The 18886-nt window shown below is 41.0% G+C and overlaps 1 protein-coding gene across 3 annotated transcripts in view; it reads right to left on the bottom strand.

The window, feature by feature from the left end:
* The window catches only part of LOC121897514 (protein inscuteable homolog), a 56812-nt gene that overhangs the window by 28975 nt on the left and 8951 nt on the right, over positions 1 to 18886 (bottom strand). For 2 of the 3 annotated variants that reach the window (XM_042412062.1, XM_042412063.1), the window contains one exon: positions 7198 to 7289. In XM_042412062.1, the coding sequence (XP_042267996.1) occupies positions 7198 to 7271 (74 nt within the window). In that variant the 5' untranslated portion in view covers positions 7272 to 7289. Of the gene's footprint in view, positions 1 to 7197; positions 7290 to 11044; positions 11436 to 18886 lie in introns of those variants that run through there. The other variant, XM_042412064.1, reaches the window with a different exon arrangement.

Below are 18886 nucleotides of genomic sequence, written 5' to 3'. Positions count from 1 at the left end.
AGGAGACAAGGTGTCACGATTCCTGTGCCAGTTTTGGGCCTGATAGCCATCAGCCTGCTACCCAACCAGCTAGTTTTGGCCCTGCTAGCATCTAGTCTACCTCTGCCGTTGAGTCGATTAGCCCCCTGCCTGATCCTGTCCCTGAAGACCGTCACCATTCCCGTTTCTACAGGTCTTGCCTTGCCATTTTTGCGGGGTACCCTCATTTAGAAACCCCCATAAGAAAGCGTGGTTCCCCAGGTAGTCAGCTTTCTCTGCTACCCAGCGCCACAGAGTCTCTACTGTCCAACATCCCTGCCAACGCTCAGCCTGTTTCCAAGCCGTTGACCACCCTTGGCAACTCTCAGCTGGATACCTAGCCATTGGCCGCCCTCGCCAGCGCCAAGCCAGATCCCGAGCTGTCAGCCGCCCTTGCCAATGCCCAGGCAGTAATCCTTCTCCGCTGATGTCCCAAGTGACACCCATCTTTCCTGTCTTCCAGTCATGGTGTCCAGGCCCCAGGCCATGTGGGTCCTTGCTTTGCCCCTGTTCTGTCCTCGGGCCATTCTGTCCAAGTCATCCATCACCTTGGTTCTGCTCTCTGGATCCCACCTACAGACCCCCTCCACCTGCCCTGCTTGGTTTAACCATTCCTTTCCCCCCTCCTGACCAGCCAGGTGAGATGTCTGTTTGCTGTCCCTTTGTGGGGGGGTACTGTAACGATTCCTGCCTCAGTCCTGTGTCTTCTACCTGTTGCCACTTCCCCAGTGACTCTCCCCCTCTCCCTGTGTGTGTGATTGTGTGAGTGGAGACAGGTGTGCTGGAGTCAGAACAAGGCCACACCAGCTGCAACCCGTTCCACAATAAAGATCTTTACTCATAGTCAGCTATGCAGAGTCCCTGTGTGTCTGTACTTGGGTTCACTTGCTTTGCCCACACGTAACACAGGGTTGTTTAAAGCTTAAGATCATCACAGACATCTTCCAGACCATAAAATGAAAGATTTCTATTCCATTTTAAGTGTAAAATGTCACTTATATGATCCTTATAGTAACCCAGAACATTTTCAAAAACCTTCGCTGGCTGACATCATATCACACAGAGGGAATCATCGGCTGACAGGCATTCTGTAGGCTGAGGGAAACCCTCGCTGTACTAAGAGAGAGGAAATATAGACCAAAGATGAAGGAAATATAAAAACAACACTTGGCACAGCACACATAAAGACCTCTGTCAGAATTCTTCATCACAGGATGTGAGTCAGATTGTTTGAGGCTAAAAACAGCAACCATGTCCGCATGAAAACACTGTAGCATGTGCTAATCACATCATGGAGGATAACGGAAATAAATGGAAATACAACTGTAGTGTCAACCACAATGACAGTCACATCATTGGCAAACACGGTTCACAGTGTGGTATAGTTAGTTAGCGAGCAGCAGACGGGCAGGTGTGTAACCAAGCGGTAGAGCACCTGTTGTCACTCAAGTATGGCAGTTATTGGACAGAAGGAACTAATTTGTTCTTCAGGGGTGGTTGCCCATTACAAGGCTTGTTCTACATATTATTAGAGGCTCCAAGTGATTCAGACACTATGTACAACACTTCACAGATCGTGAGCACAGGTTGAGTAATGTCTGCTTCACTTTGGTAGGCCTCATGATTAATGGTCTCCCTGCATGTGACGCCACCCTGCTGTCATCTGCAAAAGGATCCCCCTGATGTTTTGAATTAAAGAGTAGACGCACCTTATGTGGCTCAGACAGTCTGGCTTCCTGAAAGTGTTTGAAATTAACATCTCTGAAAATACACACAATGTGCTCCAAGTACAGAAATTGATTTTGCGAAGAAAAACACAACAAACAGGATGTTTTGGTCTAGATCTAGATATAAATGGGATTAAGCTGAAACAATTTAGATGATGAATTCATTAGTGGATCAACAAAAAAGTGATTGTTAAGTATTTTAATATTCAATTAATTGAATGCCAAATGTTCCCTTTCCAGTGTTTAAATTGAGAGGATTTGCCATTGTTTTGTTTTTTGTTTTGTTTTTTTGTCTAATGTGATAGTGAACTGACTAAGTTTTAATTTCAAACTGTTGGACAAAAGAAGCAATTTTAGGATGTCACCTTGGGCTAACAATCAATTGAGAAAATAATCTGCAGATATCACTGATGAAAATAATCATTAGTAGCAGCACCAAGTAAAAGAAATCTTTTTGTCCAGTCTTTTTGAGACTGACAAGTTCTGGGGTATGATTCTTTATGGAACTACCCAGAAGACAAATTGTATTCATTGTACAGTACGATGAGGGGTTTTGGATAAAACCCTAACCGAATAGTTTAAAACATCTTGGATTGTTCACTGACTGCATACATACAAGCAGCTTGTTTGTAAAAGAACCACAGCAACATGTGTCAGTTCATGTAATAATCTCTACATTGGATCTGACTGCAGTTCTAAGTATTCTCCTCATAGATTCCTGATATGGAAGTCATTCAGCAAAATATAAGCAGGAAGGAGCCCCTCACTGTTGTCCAATGTCTGCTTTTCATGAATATTGCTGTCTGACGCCTGATGTCACATATGAACAAATGGAAATCTTTCTTAAATACCACAACAGAACCGCAGTCCAGTGGGGCAGAGTGAATGGAAATGTGGGCAGAATGAGCTGCAAGCTTTTGAGACCAGACCATTGTGGGTTTGGCTTCAACTGAACAAGGAAACAAGGACACTCTTGTCCCAAAAAGAATTAAATATGGAGGCATATATACAAAGAGAACAGAATATTTCTAAACAATATTCTCTGCGAAAACCTTTTTACACCAAGGCTATAGCTCCACTGAAAACTTCAGGGAGGTTTCTTTACGTAATGCTGCCTCACTGTGTAAAGACAGGATGTGATGAGCTAAGTAAATGGTAAAAACATATGGCTAATGGTACTTTTAAATGTGCAAGTCACGCCTTAATTTTCTGGGCGAAGGTCGAGTCTGCACTCCTCCCGAAGTAGCACGTGGTAAGGGGATATTGTGGCCTCTGACTGGTACAGTTGGATTCTGGCAGCGGGGGTAGACATCTGACTCCCAGATGTTTTGGGCAGCCTCTATTGTGCAGCCAAGACCAGATTCACCTAAAACAGCACACACTGAGTCTGTTTCTCTGTTATTTTCTCTCAGTCAAACCAACCCTAACTTAAAGGACCAGTGTGTAGGATTTAGGGGGATCCATTGGCAGAAATTGAATATAATATTAATAAGTATGTTTTAATTAATGTATAATCACCTGAAAATAAGAATTGTTTTGTATTTGTTACCTTAGAATGAGCCTTTATATCTACATAGGGAGCAGGTCCTCTTTCATGAAGCCCGCAATGTTGTACCTTCATGTTCCTACAGTAGCCTAGAACGGACAAACCAAACACTGGCTCTAGAGAGGGCCCTTCATATTTTTGGCAAGTTTCGCGGCCACCGTAGGTTCTCCTACACGCTTGGAAGGGGAGGGGGAGGGGTTTTCAGTTGGTTGCAATCAGCACCCTCACCACTAGATGCCACTAAATCCTACGCGCTGGTCCTTTAATTCTCTCCATCGTTTGTTCTCTTTTTTTTCTGCCCTAACACATGCTTGGTTACTGTAGGCATAACAATACAGCTATTGCAGGCATATGCACAAGACATTATACTCTGTCTGGAATAATCTCTGTCTCTGTGTCTCAAACCATCTGCAGCTGACTCGTTTGCTCCCTTTTTCTCTCACACTCTTTCCCTCACATCAGCAAATCCACACGTATGTTTGCAACTTTTCCAACGTTCCTGCATCGGCTGCAAGCAAAAATCTGCAACATAAAAAACACACATGCACAGACAAATGAAGGTACAAAAATCATTTGGTAATGACTCGCCAACCTCTTTCAGACTGTAACCTGAGGCTTAGATTGTCCAGACAAGCAAACCGGACAAAGCACTGGTTCTGGAGATGTTTGTCAACTGAGTCCATGTATGTGTTTGCAATTTATTTTAATACAATTCATTCATTTGGCTCCTTTCATCACTTGATTTACTGACTGTAAGTGAGCCATGTGCTGCACAAATAGGATTTATATTTGAACGTGTAAATGAGAGACAGACAAAGAAAGCAAGTAAGAGATGATCTGTTTGTTTATGTGTGTGTGTCTGGTTGCCTATGTATGGCGTGACATCTCTACTGATTTGATATCCAAGGGCATTCACTGCGTGTCTTCTGCGACGCTGTGTAAGCAATGTACACACAAAACTGTCAGAAGATATATAATCATATTTATTATCAGTGACTGAAATATTCTCATCCACAGCAGCTGATGAAGAGGCCTTTCCCATTAAAAAAAAGAGGATTCAGCATCTGGCACTTAAAAGTTCAAAACAAAGATAAAGTAAATCACTGCTGTGTGATATGAGTAATGTCTTGAATACCTCCAAAAAAAGACTTCTTAGGATCAACAGTTTACTTAAAAACTGATAGTCATGCAGTTTTGAAAACGGCTTTGTTTTCTTTGGCTTTAAGTAAAGAAAATTACACATGAACTGTCAATTTATGTGGGAAAAAAAAACTGCCAGATTCAGCAGTACAGAGTCCAGTTCAAGTCTTCAGCTGTTTGCAACTGCTTGACAGCACTGCTTTGTTTTTGCTTCAGTTTATGATATTTTGGTATGTGCACATACATGTGTCTGACAGATATTTCTAGAGTTTTTGGTTTCAATCTCTGGCTTGCATGTGTTTATATGCATCTGAAATGTGGAATCCAACTGTGGACAGATGTTTTCAGGTCATGTGTGTGCATGGTCAGGAGTGTGAGGGTGTGTATTGGTGTATGTGTTTGCATTGTCACTAAGGTTTTGACCTTTGTTCTGCCTGTTGTTGATCTCGGATCCTGGGTAAGACCAGTATATTGATTTGCTGATGTTAGACCAACAATCCTAATCAAACATGGGCCAGTATATATTTCCCTAAGCTGATATGAAGGAGTTGAAGGTGTGATTTTACTCAGTGGCTTCAGGGGTAATAAGACCTGCAATGAAACCTGCCTCACTCATTGTCAACATACAAATGAACCCTCTGCAAACGCAATCCTGCAAACAATACACTTCTGATTGAAATTTTGGGAGATGTCAAATTTAAAGCTGAACTAATCAATATTTTTTATACCACCTACCTTCCTCACAGCAGCGTAATCTGTTACCAGACATCTCTGAAATATTCATCTTCTCACAAACCACTGAGGATGACTGGACCATGTCACCACTGTAAACCTCAATCTCTGCTACACTGAGAGTTGCCATGATACCTGCGTTTATCACACCGCTGTCATCATTACAGTGCATTATCAGAAGGAGATGTGGGGCCAAAGTATGCTGCATGTTTGGGGGTGCCATCTGCAGATGAGACAGGAGGGTTATTTCTTGTTATCATGGCTATTATTGTCAATGTGGTGTGTGAAAATAGTTTCAACTGTTCACTGCGATTTCTGTGTATTACCCACAGTAACCAAAGTTTTCACTCTAATTATTGACAGTTCTGCACTAGTGGCGTGCAAGGGCTCATGGGACTGTAAATGTTCAAGTTTAAATCGTTGTTTTGGTGATGTTGTGTTCATGTTGTGGTTGTGTTATGTGGTTTTCAGTGTTTGTGTGGCCAGGACAGCATTAAGGTCTAACTAGCAATGTGGCCATCATGGCCAAGACTCCTGCAGTGATTTAGGACCTCCGGCCAGTGTTCATGTTCAGTGTGTATTCTGTTGTTAAATAAAACAGCATTTCCTCGGGTCGTGCGGTGTATGGGCCACAGGAATTGCTTTTAAAATCTGAGATCTCTGCCTCACGCCACATTCTTCCATGCAAGCTCCCCACAGCATTGTTTCTGTACAGACACATTAGTTACTCCTCCATCTAATTCCCTGCACAGCCATTGTCCACCTCAAGGCATTTTCACTTATTTTGCCAGATTAGACCTCTTCTCAGGACTGTGTGAACATGCACAGACGGTGACTGAACAATTCAATCTCCTGTCTGGTCTGTTGCATCTAGAGATAGGATGAGACACCTTAAATTAGCTGATTTTACTTAATTCTCAGCATAGCCTTTAAAAATTTATGCAAATATATGCAAGTTTTGGAAATATTTTTGAAATGTGAATCTGTGTATGTTCTCTTATATCTTTATGCAAATATATTCAAGAGGACTGACAAGATACATAATGAATCAAGCATCAGTAACTCTGATAAATAAATCAGTAAATCATGAAACTTCATTGCTTTCCACTTAAGATTGCATTTGAATGAAATCGAAATTATGATTGGATGTATCTCTTCTGAATAACCTTTACAGTATACCCTTATCAGACACAATAGTAACAGATATGGCCACCAACTGGACTCAAACCAGGGACAGTGTGGTTTCGTACACCCATGCTCCTTTAATTTTTAGGCATATACCATGTAATGTAACACTGAGTTGCAGCATGTTAGAGATCTAACACTGTTTTTACTCAGCTTTTATTACATCTTCTTGTTTTCAGTATGCCAATTTTTCCACCTCATCCAATCTTAAAAACCTTTTTGTGAAAGTCTGTTTTTGTTTTTCAAATTTCAAATCAGGCAAATTCAAAATGAAAATAAACACATAACAGCTGCAAACCTACTGCTGTTTTAGTTCAAATCTGACTCGTTGGCGCTTTGAGCAGCACAAAGGAAATTCCACTCCACTCCATTGTATTGGGATGTCAGCAGACTCCTCAGTAGTGGACACCTCAGCAAATAAAACTAAAACTATCTGCGTGGCCACATACCACCAGAGGCAAGTGGGAAAAAATGATTTGGGTGAACGAACCCTTAAATACATAACATCTCTGAGTGCTCAAATGAACCAGCTGTGGACTTGTATGCCTTAAGAGAGAGCCTGGGTTGTGTGTATATACATACATACATTACAAAAAGTGACTTGCAACTTCCTTCCTTCATATGATCACATTGCACTTCTTAGATTTGTGTTCTTTTTTTTTTTCCTTTTTGTGTACAGTACTATAGCTGACAGTGGAGAGATACAGGAAATGATGAAAGAGAGAGAAAGATTGGGAGAGACATGCAACAAAAGTCTGCAGCCGGATGCAAACCGGGGACATTGCGGTTCATGGTCAGAGCCTTAACCCCGAGGCATTTAGGGCACTGCCACTGTGCACTTCTACTTGCCTCATTGGAGATGAAGAGAGTGAGCTGCTCTGTCTTGAGCTGCTCTGAGGAGTTGCCATTCTGTCCGAGGCCATCTTACTTCAGCTCAGCACCTGAAACACAACACATGCAACGTAAACATCAAGGTTACAAGTCATGAAAGTGACACCGTTTTTCTTTATCAGCTTATTTTGCTGTTAAATGTAAAAGATTGTTTGAAAAAAAAAGTCAAATTGTGTAACACGTAATGGATCACCTCAGACTGAATACATCCATGCGCTATTAGACACATTCAATACACACACAAAATGAATACAACATGCACACACACACACACACACACACACACTGCATCCTCCTGGCTGTGTTGCTTGCCACCGCAGCGTTATCCACTACAATATCTCCTTATTGATCCGCCTCCAAGCATTCTATTCTTGTCTTGTCTTTTTTTCCTCCAAGTAATTCAATTATCAATAAACCTCCCTGTTTTAAATAGCTGCAAGCCGCTGGTGTGCCAGTGGAATAATATTTCTTATCTTCTAATTTATTGGCTGGCTGCCAGCCAGTGACTCTCTTCCCTACTTTGAGCCTGAGCAAAAGGGGCTGACGCTCTTAAGTGCCCGCAACTTTATTCCGTCGTTTTATTGATGTATCCCATTTAGATTAGTCCATTTTTATTCGGGAGAAGCCACGGATGCCCTCCTGCCTGGGCCACACCCTAATCCTTTTAGTTAATGATATCCTGCAGTGGTGTGGTAACAAATTTCATGTTTACTGTGGAGTATAATTAGCAGGTAGTTACAAAGTGAGTTTCTCTCTCACGCACACAAACACACACACACCCTACGAGTGTCACAGAGCGGGTTTCATCTGTGGTGCCCTGCTTTTTATTAAATGCTTACAGAGTTTTATGGGATCGATAGACGTAAACAGGAGAACTCACAATAAAGCAATTGAGACTAGAAGGATGTGCGATGCATGCGAGATGTCACTCGTTCATGTTGCTGGTCTGCTTTTTGAGTGCCAAAGTGTTCAGGCATTTTGAAGCCGAAATGCCACAATGGCGGAACAACTGATCCATTCTGTAGCATTTGATGGAGATGGAGCAGCAGCGCATTAGAGGAGTTACCAATTTGGTTTTACTCTTTGCTTTGATTGCTACAAAACTCCCCAGGTTACATAATTATCAACAACAAAGGGAACTATTTGATGATGGATGAGGGAATAAGGGGGGGGTTGGGTTGAGTGACCGAGTCAGCGACTGCGATAAACAGAGACTCAGACTAGACTTGAAAGAGAGATACAAAAGAAAGAGAAGAGGGAGCGAGAAGAGAGAAGATACAGAGAAGCAAGAAGAAAGGAGGGGGGGGGTCTTTTAACTGCAGTCTTGGCATGGCTCCTCAAGGGCCATTTTCAGAGTAAAAACAGCAAATCAGAAATAATACCAATTCTGTGCCAGGACCCTGGAAGTCTGGAAGACTGACAGTAAGCACTCTGTATTGGGGAAAAACCCCACATCCATTACACTTAGAATAGAAAATACCACAAAATGAGTGCTGATATAATTGCACCGTTAGATTATTACAATAGAGTTGTAGATGAATTATATTGGCCCTATAATTGAGCGCAGGGTCACAGCCGCCGAGACACGGATCCAGCAGATTCCATTACATGCGCCTCCAGGTCGTTATGGCGCTCTTCTGTGGATTACCATACAAATGGAGATGAGTTGTCCGATGTGCCCAATCAAGCAATTCAGTCCTGAGCACTTAGAGTGTGCCACTAAGTGCCGTGTTAAGGACCATTGCGCTGAAAGTGGCCTCTGTCATTCTGCCGTGAGTGGCCACCAACTGCAAGCGATGCATGAGGGAAGTGAGGAAAGGTTTTCAGCGAAATGTTACAAAAAGTTTACAGCATGTCCTCTGTGTATCTGAGACTCCACTGATTTGGTTCAGGCAGTGCTTTGTTATGTTGTAATAATTCATGTAACAAGAAGTACAGCAGTCCATTCATTTTAAATCAGCACTGTACGTGTATGTGTCTGCAGTTTAAACATCCCCAAGTGCACGAAGGCTGCAAGTGCTACAGAAATATGAGTTTCCCAAGCAGATGGTCAGCTTTGACGGGATCCTGGCTAATTTTCTTGCTGGGGTGGACATTTCTTTTCATGTCTGGGCTGAAACCTGAGTGGCCCTTTGGGTTTCCCCATTCGGTTGCCTTGGAGAACATGTCGGTTGTAGGTAAGCCAAACAAAGGACACCTCTGTCTCAGCCCCATGTCACATGCCGGGTAAAACAACAACCACTCAGCGACTTGTGTGTGTAAGGGAAATCACCGGGGTGTGCATTCCAGATTTACTGCAGCACTTGTATTTATTCTTTGCATGTGTGTAGAGGGGGATTTAAAGGTTGCATGTTCCTGTCACTTGTAGTTTTCTGGTGATATTTCAGGTAATGTCTGTCTGTAGTTAGTGTCATGCCAACTCCTGCATTTAACATAAGACACATATTTTCTATGCTATTCATTGTTTTTTTGTTGTTGCAATAGCCTTTAAATGTACTTACATCCAGTTATTACCTCTTTTTATATTTTTTATTGTTACTGGCAGAATCTAACATTCTCACACACACACACACACACAAATGATTCACAGCAAACCAGTATACAGGTGCTTCAGGATTTGTGTTTGCAATCTCATTTATAGAAGACCCCCTGTTCACTGATAGCTCTCTAATCATATCATGGCTGTGCTGATTTACTGCTATGAAAACCAAACTCTTCCTTCTTCTGCTCTGTCAAAAAGTGTTCAACTGGCAAACTATAGGGTATTTGTCACCAAAGCTAGAATTTTTTTCACAGCCATTGATCACTAAACTAAAAATGCTGTTAGATTAAGATCTGTGCCCTGCTGTTATGTGGAAAACTACTGCGTGATTAAAAGGCAAATTTTTTATTAAAGGGTGACATGATGAATCCTCTTGGCCCACAGTTTGTTCGGCTGCTCTGTAAACAATTACACAAGTTGGATTTCTGTTGTCATTTCTGACAGAATAATTGTCCACGGTGTCGATATGTGTGTCATTTCGAACAAAACTCCGGGACATATAGTAGTAATACACAGTTGCCACCGCTAAAGTAACCACAGATGTCGTCAGATCAACCAGGACTGAAGTCTTATGGATTGTAACTTTAGCAAACACAAGACCATCACGGGTTCAGTAATAACTGACAGACTGAGGCCACTATATTATAGAATGGATTTGTCAATCTCTCTATCCCAAAAGAAAAGGGCATTGATATGATGGTACGATGAGGGAGAAAAAGTTACGATGACGCACTTTAACACAGGAAAAATGTCTTGTCTCTTGCTTCTCTTAAATGAGAACTCGGCCAATTTCTAAATTCGGGGGACTTGCAATGGAATTGAAATTGATGTAGCACCAGAGACATATACTCCCTCTTATTCCCTAATTCTTTTATTCTCTGTGCAAAGTCTAACTCTGAACTAGTTTTCGTCTCACAAGTACAGACTGACGTGGAAAACGAGTATGCATGCAGGCTAATATACTTTTTAATGTACCACTAAGATTTCATTGTCCACTGACCTCACTGTCTGTTCACAACTGCAGAATCACAGTGTAAAAATACATTTGCAGTACTTTTTATAATGTTCTGTGGTGAAGCAGAATGCCTCTCATATATTCTGGGTAAAACCACCAAAATGAAAACAAAAACTGGTCTGCAGAAAACAAAATACCACACCACAGTGGCTCAGCTTCGTTACGCCAAAAGCAATGAATTTCTGTTTGACAAAAACAGGAGAAATTGAACATTGCGGAAATCAGGAGAAAGAAGTGAAGCCACTCACCATTTTGAGGAGCCAAAACCAGCTTGAATCAGTGTGATGGAGTTCAGGAAGGAGTGAGCCAGGCTGTGTACTCTAAGTTTAAGATCCTTGTTGTTTCAGGAGTGCCTCATTGTGTAACTGGTTCCTTATGGTTTGGCTTCACTTCAAAACTGCCAATGATTAAGTATAACATGCTTCTTCTCCTGATGCTATCCTAACTCACACAGACTGAAGAAAGCATCTACTAAAGAAGTTGTCTCTGGCCTTTGGCCTTTAAATACAGTGGACACACTCTGCATCAGCGACTTGCCGGTGCCGTGCTGCTCATGTCCTATCATTGAGCTGGAGACTGGGTTCACGGAAGGAGACAGCGGTCACAGTCTCGCCACAGAACTGTCATGTGGTGAGGAAGGCAGGGCAGGATGGGTACTGTATGGGTGGTTGGGTGGGAATAAGTTGGAAGCACGCTGTGCTGAGCCATTCAGTACACCCGACATTCCCATCCCACACACAGTGGACTGGCTCAAAGTGGGCCCTTGTACTTGGACAGAGAGACCCACACATAGCAGTGTAGATAACGCCTGATGTGAACTGCTCCTGCTCCATTGAATGTCTAAGTAAGTCCCCTCAACTTTCTCCAATCTGCAAGCACGGCAGTACATTTAAACCTTGAGTGTGAACGTTCATTCTTGACACTATAGTTTGACAAAAAAAAATCTTAGTCACCGAGCAAAATCCATCTATCGAGTAAGACAGTGAGATTTGGTTTACAACATTTAAACTAGTGCTATAATGTTAAGTCTATGAGTCAATTAGTCAGTCAACAGAGACTTAATCTGCAAGTTGATAATCAAATTCTCAAGTGTGATTATTTAATGCTTTTTTTGTTATATATAATAGTAAACTGAATATCTTTGGGTTTTGGACTGTTGTTCAGACAAAAGAAGACATTTAAAATGTAACCTTTGACTCTAGTGAATTTTCGCTATTTTACATTTTATAGACAAATCTATTAATCAATTAAATGAGAAAATAATCGGCAGATTAACTTATAATGAAAATAATCATTAGTTGCAGCACCTACTTTAAGCCATTTCATATTATAGTATTTAATTTACTACTTCTCTGAATTTAATTTTACAAAGGTTGTAAGATACACAGTTTTTTGATATTTCTATTCCCAGGGCATTGTAATAATATTTCTAATAGCCCGAGTGGAAAAACAACCCCTGAATCCTGGCAGTATAACAGCCATGCTTGACCCATTGAGCTACACACATAATGCTATCATAAAATACTGAAGGAGGTTTTATGCTAGAGTAATACATTTGTTGTTAAAAGACATAAAGTGTTCCAATATTTGCCTGGCACAAACAGTATCTACAGCACCAACCATGGTGATCCCTGATGTGAAGAATTATGAGATGATGTAAAATTGGAAGCTATTGTGGAAGAATTAGAGGTCCAACTTAAGCTAACATAATGTACCATATGGTATCACAATCTCTGACATGCTTTTACAACTTATTTGGATATGGTATTTTGTATTTTGTGTCACAAAATACCAAGTTGTCTATCAATTTATACTTTTAACACAAAGCCAGTCTAATACAGATGTTGAAAGGACAAACTTGTTCTCTGCAGACATAACAGTCCTCTTGCTCATTATCTCAGTGAGTCTAAATGCAGTACATTCCACAGATAACATTGGTATGGGCAACTTATTTTAAGTTTGGGTTATTTTTTGCCAGGCTGCCTCTCTGCTACAATAACTGTATTTGGTATTCAAACAGGGTTAAATCTGTGAACATAATAATCAAGCACACTTTGGTCCTTTTAGTGGTCCTTTTATAAAACGTTAACAATGGTCAGTATTTCAGTATCAGTATTGTCCACAAAGTCTTTCCAACGTTTTCATTTTTTCAGCTCTAGTTGTTGCGTGAGGTGGACTGACTGGTATGTCTACACTGAGCATGTTTATGAATATTTTTTCCATCTCTGGAGGGATTTGTTCCCTAAATTGATTTGTTTAGGAGTTGGTTGCCAATGGAACTGCATCAAGACATGTGAAAATTTGGATCTTTGCCCTTTTCCAAGTGAGAAATGACAGTTTGCCAAGATTCTGTTCAAGGTTTGAGGTTATTTCTGTATACAAGCACATATTTGATTTCTTTGGGTTGTGTGAAATTAACCAAATGAAGCTAACTTTTCCACTGTGGTTGAGGCAAAGCACAACAAACTTTACTCTTCATCAGCAACATTGAGTTACACATTCACACAGCTCCACTTACACCTGAGGGTTGTTCAGTACAATCACTGCTTTACAGCAACACTGGAGAAACTGGGGGTCAGTGCCTTGTTGTCGCCCACTCACATTTTCCCAGCTCGTCCAGGGATCTGACTGATCTTCTGAGAAAACATTTTGGCCTAAAGCCAAACCTCAAGGCTACCATCACCCCATTCAGAACTGGTGAACATAAAGCTCACACTGAGAACCAGGAAGACTTTCAAAACAAAGACTGATGAGTTGTAGATGTTCATTCATACACAGTTTAGTTTGATGGAAAGTAATTAAAGAGCTCTGCTTCACAAAAGACTGAGAAGCCACATTAACACCAAAACTCAAAATGTGTTTGACACACCCTTTGTTTGTTTTGGAGTAGTTAGTTACTTCACAAAAGAACAATGTCTATTATAAGCTCATGTCAGTTTTCACAGCAGAAAAATAGTATCAAAATGTCTACAGAAACTTCTCAAACCACTCCTGCTGCTTGATTCACTTCTCTGCTGTCCATCATGCAAAATCTGGCTTAATACTTCACTTCTTTCATGTTGTGCTACCATTGTCCTTGAACCTCTGAACTCAGGAAGTTGCATATTCAGCGATTATAGGGTGAAATGAGTGTTTTAGACATCTCGAGCATACGGTTGACATACAGAGAACTGGATTTTGCTGCAGCATTGGTTTGAGAATTTTTATGGGTGTTTTTGATACATTTTTTTTTTCCACTTTTCAGAACAAAGTAAAACTTTCCCCATTAAAATTCATTGCAACTGATGAATGAAACAAACAACTTTTTACAACCTTCCTTTAAGCTTACAAAGGGGGTGTAGAGTTTGGGTGAAATATCATTTTAATAACATTCTTGACACAGACTGACTTGCATTGGACACAAGTGATGTAACACAATGTCAAGGCAATTTTAGTTTTAAAACTTCTTCTATATATGAAGTCTACATGTTTTGTCTCCAGTGTGAAGCTGTCAGACTAGAGCACATATGTTTGTAATCTACTGTAAACTACCTGAACTTTTTTCTGTCAATGTACACACAAACACACAAGCATACACACACACACCAGAGCGTTAAAAATAAGTCCTGTAATAAAATAGCAGCTGCACAACCTTTTAGCTTCCCTTCTGCCTACATCCAGGTGTTCCAGTGGTCTGTCAAAATAATGCATCCCTCAGACTTCACCTCAATCATTTCTGACACTTGAAGTCAAACACAGTTTGAACCACACTGCAAACACTGACAGGTCCCATAGTTAACTCCAGATTCTCCCAATCACTATGTTTTCTTTAGATGGGAAGACAAAGAAATGCACAAAGTAGAGCATCCCTCCTACAGTAAAGTGTGTTGACTGCAGCATCATGGGAGGACTGTTGTAGTTCTTTTAGAGACACAAGAGCTTATATTAGCCTTTAAAGCCACAAAACACAGCAGCAAACACTTTAGCTATGTGGCTAATGAGAGAAAAACTATGTCTGCGTCTTGACATGTCTCAGGGTGATGGTGACAGCGGCTTCAGGAGCGTCACAAGTTTGAGACTGTGACACACACGGGTGATGTCAGGAATAAAATGTGTAGGAGGATGGAGAGGAAGCACGGATGTCATTTCCATATAGTTTTACTACAAAAAGTGGCTGTACAGAAGAGAGATTGAAAGAGTTGAGAATGAAGTGGAGGAGACAAGAGAATGACAAGGGGGAAATGTGAGAGATGCATTGTGGGTAAAGCAGGTAACTGAACAAACACTCCTGTTAACATTTATCGTGCCCCACATAGACGATTTCCATAATATAATTCTTCAACATGAGAGGTTGAGATGTGGTGTATATAGAGCTTTGCTTTGTGAAACTGCAGCATTGTGAACATGATGTGCTCATAGAGGTCTTAACTGTGGTCTGACTGTACTTCTTAGCACTACAGTCAGCCGCTCCTTTATAATTTGGACATTAAATATGTCATTTCCTACAATGCAAGTAACATTCACAAGTGATTTCTTGGCTATCTGGCCCTTCTGTATGACCTTTATTTAATCCAATGTTCATTTGGACTAAATGATGAACATTATTTGACTGTGTTTAGTCAGACCACATTCATCCAAACTAATGAGATGTTTACATCATTTCTGAAATAACTGCTTAAATTATTCTCTTTTTCAACAAGTGCTTTCCCTTTGAGGAAAAAACCAAATGTACTACCACTTCAACTACTTTACTACTTTATTATAACCCTGAAGGAAATCTGGTTTGCATCAGGGCTTTAAAACACACAGATCACAAGAATGCACTGATGACAACCAACAACCATAAAAACATTATGTCAGAAATATAGCAATGTAAAATATTCAAATATAACAACAGTGGATAATGCCAAAGATAGACACTTATAAGTACTAAGTACTAAATATTAAGCCAAAAGAAAAGAGACTCTAGTGTGCCTTCTACAGCATGGACAAGTGGTCAATATAAGTCATCTTTTTTGTCTTTTAACACTTTGCTGGGTGAGTTAGGACTTGAACAGTCGAACATAATAGGAATGATGACAGGAAGAGATGAAAAATGGGAGTTTGAGGTTACCAAAAGTTTATGTAGGGATGGCACAGGGCTGAAATGGTACTTCTGCTGATAGTTTTGTGATGAATGGTTTGGAAAGTGAAATCTGGTGGGAAATGAAAAATTCACTGAAAAAGTATTTGAATGTCTCCTTAATGGATAATTTAAGTCTTTCTGAATTTAAAAATCCATTTGTGGGAGAAGAATGGAGACAGTTATCATTCAGCGTCTGTCACCGGCCTCTACAGAGAAGATGGACTCACTTGACGCGTGATATGCTCCTCCAGTAGTGTACCTGACAGCTGAGCCACATTTTCGCTCCATTGTACATATGTCACTCATACTGTACCCATCTGCTGTTACAGCGGGTCCTCAGACACAAGAAGGAACATCTCACTTTCTTTGCAGAGGCAAAAGTTTTCTTACTTTTTCAAGAAGCAATTAGCTGTGCAATACACTGCGCTACAAGCAAATTCAGAAAAAAAAAAGATCAACTGGAAAAGTAATTTTCCAGCATTTGTGCAGTTTAAGTTTTTTTCCAGTTGTCTTAGCCCCAACATAACAACAATAGCATACAATACAATGCTTTTTCCAACTTAACATCTGACATACAAAGCTATTCTTAGCTGTGCATACAGTGAAAGCAGTCTGTAAAAAAGTTTACTAGAGATTAGCCCAGTTTTGGTTTTGTCTAGCATGCCTTAATTATGCTCTGGAGTTTCTCATATGCACTAGTTTGGGATGTGAAGACTGCAAGTTGTTCCTGACTAGACTAAATGAAAAGATGTCCTTGTAAGGCCAAAGAATGGGCAATCTATTTGGGTCTTGGAGCATTCCTTCCTTTGGCATAATAATATGGAAGTTAAATGTTCTGCCCTCATGAGGTTTCCAGGCAACCTGTGTCGCTCATGGAGATGACATCAGACAGGGTCAAGTTGCATACACACTCACACAGACCTGTAACCCCAAGCATGCTCTAAAATCAGCCACCCTGTTAAATGTCACACTAATAAATGTGGACAGATCACTACAACTGATAGCACTTACACTTGAAGGCAGCAGTAATCACACCAGCTCCTGCTAAACTCACATTCCTCAGACACCAAAGGAGCCGAGGACACATTTCCCCCCCCAAAAAGATGAAATTCAGCTGCATAAATAACTATATTGCTTCACCACAAGTCTGCTAAAGTGAATACACTGTCGTCTCGGTACTTTATGGTCAGCTATAAAAGTACCCGTAATTCTCATTTTCAAGAAAAAAAAACAGATGATAGCAGCACCATACCTCCTGAGAGCTCAAATAGCCCCAACGTCACGCCAAGAGAAATATCCAAATGCATTTTAAGCTTCCCTGTTCCATCGACAGTTAGCTGAATAAATAACAGAGGGAAATCAGCTGGAGAAGAGACAACATCCAAAGCTCACAAAAGGCTTTGGAGTGGAGCTCAGTCGCTTCGGGGGCAGCTCCAACAGGCCAAAGAGACTGGAACTGGATCCTGGCACAGTCTGGTTCGGTGAAGGGGATCGTGTGGGTACCTGACACCGGTGCAGTGACGGCAAGCAAAACAGCAGGAGCTGCTTAATAATGAATGAGCAAGGCCTGCACCACACACATACAAACACAAACACACACACACACACACACACACACACATACACACACACACACACCACATGGCTAATAGGGAGTCATACTGACATAATTGGACACAGGCTTACAGCGTGGTCAGGTAAAAGCAGGGTATATCACTATAATCAGTCCATGCAACTAGACACGTGTTGCTAACAAAGTAGTCTGACATCACCCTGCAGCACTCCACACTTTACACACAGCGGGTTGCAAGTGTGTTTAGTGCTAGTTTATGTTAAGATATAGTCTAGTCTTGTAAAACTTCTTTTTATACTTTATTTCATGTAGTTCTAGTCAATAAAAAAAAACAGACATGACTGAAGACTTTAAGAGGGAGGGAAAAATCTGAAAGATCAGTCAGCTACAGCCCAGTGGTGTTCAAAATAGCAGGATTGATGGGTGTTGTCATGTAACCTCTACCACACCCACCTCACAAACAGAATATGATTGGCCGAGATGCGATCCTCATGGCAAAGAAGAGGGGAAAACCCAATCGGAGCCGAGCACCAGCCAGCTCCACGGAACAAAAGCATGAAACATCAGCTGAGTCACCACGGAGCCCAGAAAATATCAACAAACACTGAGGTTAAAACCAGGAGACAGAAGTGCATCCATTTGAAAGTCTGTGGTTTGACTGCCCAGGCCTTTGTTAAAACCCACAACGATGATGTTGAACCCAAAACCAAAACTGTAATCAAAATACAACACTAACTAGACCCACAGTGTCATCAGATATGTGGCTGGTGTATCTGCAAAGTATGAAAGGATTTGTGCAAAACACCACAATCTGAGATTTTTCAAACTTGGCAACACACCAAGGCAACACTTAATTCTCCCTGAAGGACCACATACCTAAACATCATTAGAGCAATGTTCATTGCATTCATTCATTGAAATTGCAAATATATTGCGTAAGACAAAAGAGCAAACAAATCAGGTCACTGAGGAGAAGAAACAATGATTGAGGATCAAAATGTACAAATCTAAGACGCAGAGGATTGACAGTTTGAATGTGGTACACGTTGATTTGTCCATGTTTATGTTGGTAGCTCACTGAACAGGGAAGGAGGGCAGCAATCTGCTTCTAACAATGTTGCTGTAACCTCTGCATTTCAGCAACATATCCATAGGCCCAGTCCAGACGGATATCACCTGGAGACAGGACATCGCTTTCAGAAGGCACCACTTCATTCATGTGACTCGGAAGACCCTCACATGACTATCCTGTGCTAGAATGCCCAGGACTTCTCACCAAGACCAGTATCCTTAGGAATTACATCCATATTGGACGATTCTGACTTCACGACTTATGCTCAAAGGCAACGCAGAAAGCGTTGTGTCTTACAGTATATGCAGCAAGATGGAAAGTAAGAGTGTAAAGGTTGGTTT

Source organism: Thunnus maccoyii, chromosome 5 (assembly GCF_910596095.1).
Source record: "Thunnus maccoyii chromosome 5, fThuMac1.1, whole genome shotgun sequence".
In the NCBI taxonomy this organism is placed as follows: Eukaryota; Metazoa; Chordata; class Actinopteri; order Scombriformes; family Scombridae; genus Thunnus; species Thunnus maccoyii.
Note: the sequence above shows the minus strand (reverse complement) of the source record. Positions and strands in the feature narration are given on the sequence as shown.